The 8,791-nt window shown below is 49.3% G+C and overlaps 1 protein-coding gene across 1 annotated transcript; it reads left to right on the top strand.

Moving 5' to 3' along the window:
* The first annotated feature begins 1,690 nt into the window (after positions 1–1,690).
* LOC128724116 (cytochrome P450 4d2-like) lies at positions 1,691–3,438 on the top strand. Its single transcript, XM_053817881.1, has 4 exons — positions 1,691–1,853; positions 1,919–2,302; positions 2,386–3,009; positions 3,074–3,438. Exons 1-4 carry the CDS (start codon positions 1,691–1,693, stop codon positions 3,436–3,438), a joined length of 1,536 nt encoding a protein of 511 aa, XP_053673856.1.
* Positions 3,439–8,791: the final 5,353 nt, after the last annotated feature.

Genomic DNA, 8,791 nt, shown 5'->3' with positions numbered 1-8,791 from the left:
CCGGCCAGTGGACATCTGTTTACTAACGTGCTACAAAAACCGCCCTCCGAGTCGCAGTAAAAACTCGCTTTCCAATTGCTAAGCTCCACTCCTAACGCCTCCTAAGTATCTCGCCCATTAACGCAACGTTCGACGACAGACAACGTCTGCCCACGGTGCTGGGGACGCTACGTGCCGACGTTCGAAACAATAAAATTAAAATAGATTCCCCCCGGGTTTATCTGTTCGTTTATTTATGCTTTCAGCAAACTATTAAACGGTGCCACTTCCTTCCACGGCTAATCCGTGCGGATTTGCTCCCTTGCGTTCGGTTTCCGTTCACTTTTCGCCACTCGAGATGCTCGAATCCTCGCGCTCGGTCGCAGATATCCGGACCGTTTAACCGTTTCCGATACAAACCACCGATAGACGGGTCGTCCGAGTGCCGTGACAAGCCAAGCCAGCAAGGAAAAAGCTGCAAATGTCCTTTTTATTGTTGCCGCCGGTTGAGAAGCGGGATGCGGGCCCCAGTTGCGGAAGCCGTGAATTAAAACTACCCCACCGGTGGAAGGTGATGGCCGTGGAAATGTGCTGTGGTAACCAACGGAACCGATTGCCACCCGCGTGTTGTATCACATGCGAATTACGACGTTCGGCACCTAAACGAGACCGTTCCACAAAACAACCACCCCTACGTAACGCAAATCACATTAAAAACAAGCATCGTCAAGTGGCCGGAAGTGGTATTGGGGTATTTTTTCTTGCTTTCTATCGTTTGTTTCGGGATTTCTAGTATCCCTTCTCGCCGGAATGTTACATGATCACGTGGGAGAGGAGGTATTTTCGTGATGTCACTACCGGAGAGGGCACAAACCCACGCGAGATCCTTTATCGTTATCTCGAGTGGCCGTCACGAAAAGGACACATCGAGCCGAGAAAACTTTCGGACATCGCAAGGACGCTATCGCAAAAGCTGTCCCGACCCAGCGTCCAGCGCCGAGAAGAAAAAAAAAGGACGCAAAAGGATTACGCCGGATTTGGTTTGTCACGTTCCGGTCACGGTTCGCAAATCTCGCAACCTCCGGCAAGCGGCCAATCGCAGTCCCGGGATCACTTTTTCGCCAGGCTCGCTTGTTTACGCTAACGAACGGTTGGAGGGTTTAGGGTTTTCGGGTTCGTCTTTTAGCTTTTTTTTACTCTCGTTTCGGGCAGGCATTTCACCGCATGATGCTGGTCGTTAGATAACAGGAGCGGGTCAATAGCATGAACGTTGGGCCTTGAACGTTCGTTTTGTGTAATGTAAATGACTCGTTTCAAGGACCATTTTCAAACGCTCGCTGTTACACCACAAGAATTTCACAACATCCCAACGAAACGAAATGAGCAAACTAACTCTGAGAGTGCATGTTTGCTGTCAGAACAAACACCTAACCACGGCCCAAGTTACTTAAGGGGATTATTCCAATCAGACCACACGATGCAACGCAAAGATGATTTCGCTGACTCACTCGCATGTAACTTCGATCAAGTCGAGCCTCCATCAGATAGCCAAAAAGTTCGCGTATCAGCTGATCGACTATCTGATAAAGCACAGCTATAAAAACCCCAACCCGCCTGTCGAAAAACGCGTTAGAAAGCGAGTGTTTATCAAGCTAACCGAAACGTCAAACCGTGCGTGAAAATCCGTCTCCAATAGCAACCAACCGGCGCCATGTTTATGCTGCTTGCATTCATCGTGGGCTTGCTGTCATACGTCCTGCTCAAGTACCACCAGAAACGGCAGGATCTGCTGAAGCTGTCGGCACACTTCAATGGTCCTCATCCGCACTACTTCCTCGGGTGTTTGTACATCTTCCAGGGCAAGTCCATCCCAGGTGAGAACGCGTGCGAATCGAATTGAAAGGTTAGTTCACGTTAGTACGCCATTTTCCGTGGCCAGAAATATTCGACACACTCGCCGAAACCCACCGACAGTATGGTGAAGATCTCAGCCTGATGGGTGCGTTCAACGACATCGAGCTGGACATCGCGAGTGCTCGCAACATCGAGAAGGTGCTGCTAGCGAAGACGACCAAAAAGTCCTACACGTACGATTTCCTCGAGTCGTGGCTCGGCACCGGATTGTTGCTGTCGTTTAGCGAAAAATGGTTCCAACGGCGCCGTATCATTACGCCCGCGTTTCACTTCAAGATACTGGACCAGTTTCTGGAGGTGTTCAACCACGAAGCGGACGTGCTGGTGGAGAAGCTAAAGGGGCACATTAACCAACCCGAGTTCGATATCTATCGCTATGTCACGCTGTACGCGCTGGATAGCATTTGCGGTAGGATTGCGTTCACCTTACGAAGGTACATGCCGCATTTACTCGCCATTTATCGCAGCTCTTTATCACTCACCTTTTTGTAGCAACCTCGATGGGGGTGAACATCAACGCACAGGAGAACCCCAGCAACGAGTACGTCCGGGATGTGAAGAAAATGTCCGAGTACGCATTTCGGCGCGTGTTCAGTGCGTTGCGTCAATTTCCGGCCCTGTTTTTCCTGTATCCGTACGCGCGCGATCAAGCAAGGATCATCAAGCGACTGCACGCGTTCACTGATTCCGTCATCGAAACGCGTCGGAAGCAGTTAGCGAGCGTGGAACCGGTGTCCGACACGGTGCAAGAAGATCAGTCCTACTCAAAGCACCGGGACACGTTCCTCGATCAGCTGTTGAAGGTGAAGATCAATGGTCAACCGCTCAGTACAGCCGATATCCGTGAGGAGGTGGATACGTTCATGTTCGAGGGTCACGACACTACGGCATCTGGGATTTCTTTCACGCTTTTACACCTGGCTAAGCACCAGGACGTGCAGGAGCGATTGTACGAGGAGATCGATGGAGTGCTTGGGAAAGGTGCGAAATCAATGAGCCTCACAAACGCACTGCTCGGAGATCTGAAGTACCTTGATATGGTTGTCAAAGAGTCGATGCGACTGGCTCCACCGGTTCCGTTCATTGGCCGTATGCTTCTCGAGGACATGGAGATGAGTGAGTCCTGTTCGGTTCCTTAATTCCATTGGCTTGGAGTTTGATCCGCTTTTTGCCCTTCCAGATGGTACGGTGTTACCTGCAGGAACGACCGTCTCGCTAAACATCTACACCCTGCACCAAAACCCGAAGGTGTTCCCGGAACCGGAAAAGTTTAATCCTGAGCGCTTTGCGGATGACAACCCAATCAAACGCGGTCCGTACGACTACATCCCGTTCAGTGCAGGCTCACGAAATTGCATTGGGCAGAAGTACGCCCTGCTCGAGATGAAAGTCACGCTCGTGAAGCTGCTCGCTAGCTACCGAATCCTGCCAGGCGAGTCCACCGATCAGGTGCGTTACATGGCCGACCTGGTGCTTCGTTCGACGATCGGCATTCCGGTGAAACTTGCCGCAAGAACGCCAACCGAAGCAGACTCGCTTCAATAAAGCGCACCTAATCTGCTGCCACACGCTTGGAGAAGACTTATGAGATGTCCCCGGAGAGCCCGGTCTCTTGATGACCTTTGCCTGATGAAGCCGCAGGAAGCCCTCGAAGCCACCGGACGGAATATTATAATTTAATTAATCAATCCGAAACGCAACTATCTCCCGCAAAGCGCTCTTCTCTCGGTGCACGTTTCTCCGTGGAAAAGCGAGGGAAAACCCATGCAAAAAGGCACAACTCATAACCACAACAACTCGGGCAGCACGTCCGCGCTTGGCATCGAGTGGCCACGTGGAGAGCGTTGCAGCGGTATCGTAAATTAAATTTATCAACTTTTTCTCCCGCAAGCCTCCTTCACGTGTCTCATCAGCTTGTGCTCGTAATACCTGGTCGGTGCTTCGAACCGGCACAGACAACGCATCAAACAAACTGGCCAGTGTCCGCCACTAGATCAAATCGGCCTCGGGTTGTTAGATGTGTTTTTTTTTCGTTGCTTCTATTTTCCCTCGGAAAGTCGCTTTCACCGTTGGTCCAGCGTGTGGTATGGGAAAACCCACGCAGCAAACGACGGAAAGTCATCAAAGGGATGTGCTGGGGGATTTTTTTTCCCGCCTGCAACACCCAACCCACCATCGCCGGGATGAATGGATAGTTGATTGAATGAAAATATTGTGTATTTCCGCTCTCGAGTAATGGGACAAAGTGTGGTGCTTGTGGTGATGGGCGTAAATTCAATCCGCCCATATAAACGGAACGAAACGTAACGCCAGTAGGCCACGAAGTGCAGTGTTTGCTTGCGAGGAGGAGGAGAAAATAAAACATGGATGTGGCTGGGCTTATGCGAAAGTTGTGGAGTTTATTTTATGCAATTATACACACAAACGAAACGCACTTCGAAGCTGAGCGGACTATGAAAGGTATATTTTCGGAGCCTGGGTATTTGCGAAAGCCTTCCCTAGCTGACTCGTAGCTCGATGAATCAATAGCTCTCATATTTTTACCACCTCAATAAAGTATACATAGTTTTGTTTTTTGGGCATCAATCTCACGCTTCCCTTTATCCGGCTGTACCTTCAATTGCGTAGAGCACTGTACGGCCACTCGCTAATCCGGTCTATCGCACGCAACCGAAGTTCGAAGGTTCTACGAAAGCTAATCTCGGGATCTTCCGCAAAGATTGATATAATTGTGACGGGCATCCGCCTGCTATCAGGGGGCGTTTATCACGAGCGCCCGCTGCCGCAAAAACTTTCTGATCCAATTTGTCTGATTATGATGGGAGCACCCGCAAGCAACTCGAAAGTAGATAACGTAATTGTGGATTGTTTTACGTTTGGCGCGCGCGCGCGCACGTGCTAAACCTGCTGGGAAGTATGTCCTAAAAGAGGCTTCTTTCTTCACCAGCGATGCGTAAACGGAGGCTCTTTCTTTCTCTCATGATAACGCTACTACTCGCGCCGTATTAGTTAATATTTTATCAACGTAGAGGCGGCTTCAAAAGGTCGGTGCGGGACAAATTTCACCGATTCGAGCAACTCCCGGGCTTTTGCCAAAATCTCAGGTTCAGGTTTTTGGCTGCAAAATTTATCACACAGATTCGGGATGTTTTTGTTGCATTATACATACACCATACGATAGTGGTGACGACGCTCGGGTTTCGGTACCGTATCGGGTGCGGTTTTCCGGGGTCTCGTACCTTAAAAACTACTCCTGCCGGAAGCTCGCACTCGGCTCTGCTCACATTCCGGCGGGAAATGCATCAACATTTTTCCCGCTCGTCTACACCCCGGCGGTAAACGCTACACACACCACGCTCCGAATAAATCTTGCATCTCGGGTGGTTTTGCATCCCGAGCTGCGGCACACTATATTTGTTTATTATTTTCGCACCTGAAGGAACTGGCGAGGCTTTTGCCGTTGCGAACGAGCGCAAACACGGTTCGTTCCAGTGCGGTGATGAATCTGCAGCTGGTGGAGTTTTCCCCCTTTTGCTCGGTTGTTGGTTGGGGGCCTCGGTTTCATGCATATTGCAGATAAGTGCAGTTGTAACGCTCCGCTCCGTGCGAAGCTGCAACCGTGGGGACGGATTTTATGGCGTAAAAGTCGCGTTAGACCACGAGCACGGACGAGACACGGTGCTTGGGAGGCTAAATTTATTGCAAGTGTTTTATGACCCTTGCATTTGGTTTCAACTTTTCGTGTTTTCCGTTCGCTGATGGGTGGAAAAACAAGTGGGGGGAAAGTGATTTCTAAATGTGCACGCCAATGCCAAACACGCCCCTAAAGATGGATGCTGTTTCTATCACGATTTAAGCGCTTTTTCGCTCTTTTTTTTTAACCGCAACGCAAATCATTAACTGCACAACTTGAAAGCACTTGCTGGAAATGGAAGCTCAGCTAATTTACTGCCAGTAGCAAATAAACTATTTTCCAGCTAAACACGTTCGTCTGCAAACAAAAAATAAGCTACTGAAAAACCAACCTGTTACGAAAGCCCCTGAATGCATGCAACACGCATACCTTCGAGGCCTTTCGCAAGCTCACTTTTCACGCTCCTGTGGAATCCTACGGCATCCCTAGCCTGAAGGAACAATCTCACTAATGGCAACACTTGCAGCTAAGTGGTTCTATGGGATGTACTTTTTTACGAGCATTATTTCGCTCGCTTTCTTCGTGCATTGTCACCTTTACCGCTCGCTTCGAGCTGCAAATCCCGGGCCCCGGGCGAAAGTGAAGGAATGCTGGCGAGACCAAGATTGCTCCTCACCCGGGCAATAACGGATTCCCGCCCGAGGTTCCCGGTCACAAGGCGCACACTCGACGACAGCAGCAGGGCTGTCGAGTCTTTAAGTGGCACCTTTGAGATTCATAGAAGTGTAAACAACGGTCGTTAATAACAATTGTTCCATCATGTCGTATAACGTGCCCGGGGATCGCTGCTCTCGTGCAAAATCCTGGCCGCCCGATGGCGCAAGCATAAATGAACGCCTTTTTTTATGATGATGAGCCTCGTAAAAGCAGAGCGCCCCATTGCAGATCCCCGGATGCTCTCGCACCATGCCATCCTTCGGGCCGGCCATCTTATGGAAATGCCAGGACGCGAGCAAAAGAAAAAGGCCAGTCCGACTCCACTCGCGCACTGTGCTATCTCAGACAACCGGACGAACGTCCAGCACACCCCAGAGAGGTCACCACATCCGGCTAGAGCAAGCGGTGGCTATCAGAAACAATTATGTGCCGGCGGGCGAATGCACGGCTTTTTATTAATATTTTCATTTCAATTTTATGCAAATAATATTTATTCCCCCACGATCTTGGGTTCGGGTGCGATTGGAGCGTACCAGAAATGGAAAATTACGACGGAGAGTGGAGAGAGAGAAAAAGAAGCGTACTTTCCACCGTGGGTGGAAAACTCCCACCACCACCACTCCCACTTATCAAATATTATCATTTCTTTAAACACCGTAATAGGCACTTAATTTTTGTTTTCCACCTTCCTTTAGACGCACGAGGTTTGGCAGTTGACCTCACCCCACGGCAGCCGACTTTTGCCCCCTTATCCCGAGGGCTCCTCCCCACCAACATACACATTAAAAAAAGGACGAAATAAGAAACCATCCCCAACGCATCGGCATCGACGGGAGAGATGAGAGAAACTTTTGTCTATTACGATTATTGCCCGGTGCCGCCGGTGTGAAAATTGCCCGGGTTCTTTTTTTTGGTCCCGCCACTGCAACCCAAATGACGGGACACGTCCCGTGTTTCTGTTTTACTTGTTTTTTTTTTGTTTTGCGCACGTATATTTATTTTTTTTTGCTTCGTCTTCTTTCGCCTCCTTTGCATTCCACATTATGCGCCTTTCCTGCGCGTCAGTGTTTTGGGAGGCGTTTAAATTTATATCTATCTCTTGAAGGGGCTTCTTTTTTTCCCATCCATCGGGACGTTTTTTTTCAGTGCGGCTGGGGAAAGGCACCGTTAATTTATTAAGCTATCAAGCGAGAAGAAATATTGCATCACAATGCGGATGGGGGGATGCGCGCGATCGTAGTTTTGTAATCGTATAAATTCAAAATAATGTCCGAAGTTTTTTGCGCCAAAAACCCCACCTGCCAGGGAGGCTTTGTTCGTTGTTTTTTGTTTCATTTGCTCCCCTTTTTCTGCATGAATGCCGCATGGGAGGTATCTCTTTTTTGTTGTGTGGCTCGCTGTTTCGTGTATGATTAATTTAATTCGATATATTTTAGCCGCTTTCTCACGAAAAACCAAACGAAAGCGCGTGAAATGAACACTCGATGTAGCTCGATCTGTAACAATACGGTTACATTTTCTCGCTCTCTCTCTCTCTCTCTTTCGTTTTGATAAACCTCTAAGACTAACTTGAATTTAATAAACAGTGATAAATTACCAACAAACCGAATGAAATGGCAAATATCACTGGACTTTTTTTTAACACTTCCCTTCGTTGCAATTCTTGAAGGTAGCTTCCGTTTCCCGTAAGCTGTCGTTGCCGTATGTCCGCTCCGACACATCTGCTTCGGGAAAGGTGAAAGTTCCTAAATTAATTAACAGCATCGTAATAACGCCTCTCAACCCAACCAAAAGCCCTCCTCCCACGCTAGTGACAACGTGTCCCCGGGCAAACGTTATGCCGCGCCAAAAACTTTTCTGCCATCCTGTGTGATTTACGCGAATCGCAGCTGACAGTAGTCCTAGCGTAAATTGCGTATTTTATTACATTTTGATTTATTTGCCACCGAGGGCACGTTCCCTTGGCCGCGCTGCTGCTCTTCACTTCCTCTTCCTCCTGCATGGCTTCTTTTCCCCTTCGGCGCCTCGAAACCTTGAACACACTCGGTTCGCAAAAGGATGCCACGTGCGCGTATGTTTTCGCATCGACCAGTGAAGCGGAAGGATTTCCCGCGGCCAGATGGCGAGGTGGCATAAAAACTTGCTCGTCGTCACTTTATCGAGCGATTAGGGTGGCCCCTCTTGGGATCGGACTCGCCCCACGAGCGCTTGGTGGACGACGTTTTTTTTTTGTTTCACGACTTATTAAGCCCGCAAGTTAAGCGCAGGGATAGCCACGTAAGCCTCCTCACACACACACACACACACCCTGGTCCGTTCTGGAATGTCGGGCTTGCACCGATCGTAACCGTCCATCAAATGATTGATAAATAAAAAGCGAAACAAAAATCGGTTCCGAGGGTTTTTTATTGCCACCAGTGCTCAGCAGGACGCAAGCGGACTCGAGCGCCAGACGGACGGAGCACGAAACTCAAAGACAGTGCCAATAAAACACTGATTTTATACCCACTGCCCACTGTCGCTGGTGCTGACAGTCGGATTTGATCG

The sequence above is a fragment of the Anopheles nili genome, chromosome 3 (genome assembly GCF_943737925.1).
Source record: "Anopheles nili chromosome 3, idAnoNiliSN_F5_01, whole genome shotgun sequence".
Taxonomy (NCBI): Eukaryota; Metazoa; Arthropoda; class Insecta; order Diptera; family Culicidae; genus Anopheles; species Anopheles nili.
The sequence above is the reverse complement of the archived record's forward strand: the minus strand, read 5'-3'. Positions and strand labels throughout refer to the sequence as shown.

What these genes read in the sequence shown, in the direction of transcription:
- LOC128724116 (XM_053817881.1), top strand. Translation starts at nt 1,691, where the DNA reads ATGTTTATGCTGCTTGCATTCATCGTGGGCTTGCTGTCATACGTCCTG. An exon ending in CCAGGGCAAGTCCATCCCAG is followed by an intron (nt 1,854 to 1,918) that starts GTGAGAACGCGT and finishes TTCCGTGGCCAG; the next exon opens with AAATATTCGACACACTCGCC. An exon ending in CGCGCTGGATAGCATTTGCG is followed by an intron (nt 2,303 to 2,385) that starts GTAGGATTGCGT and finishes ACCTTTTTGTAG; the next exon opens with CAACCTCGATGGGGGTGAAC.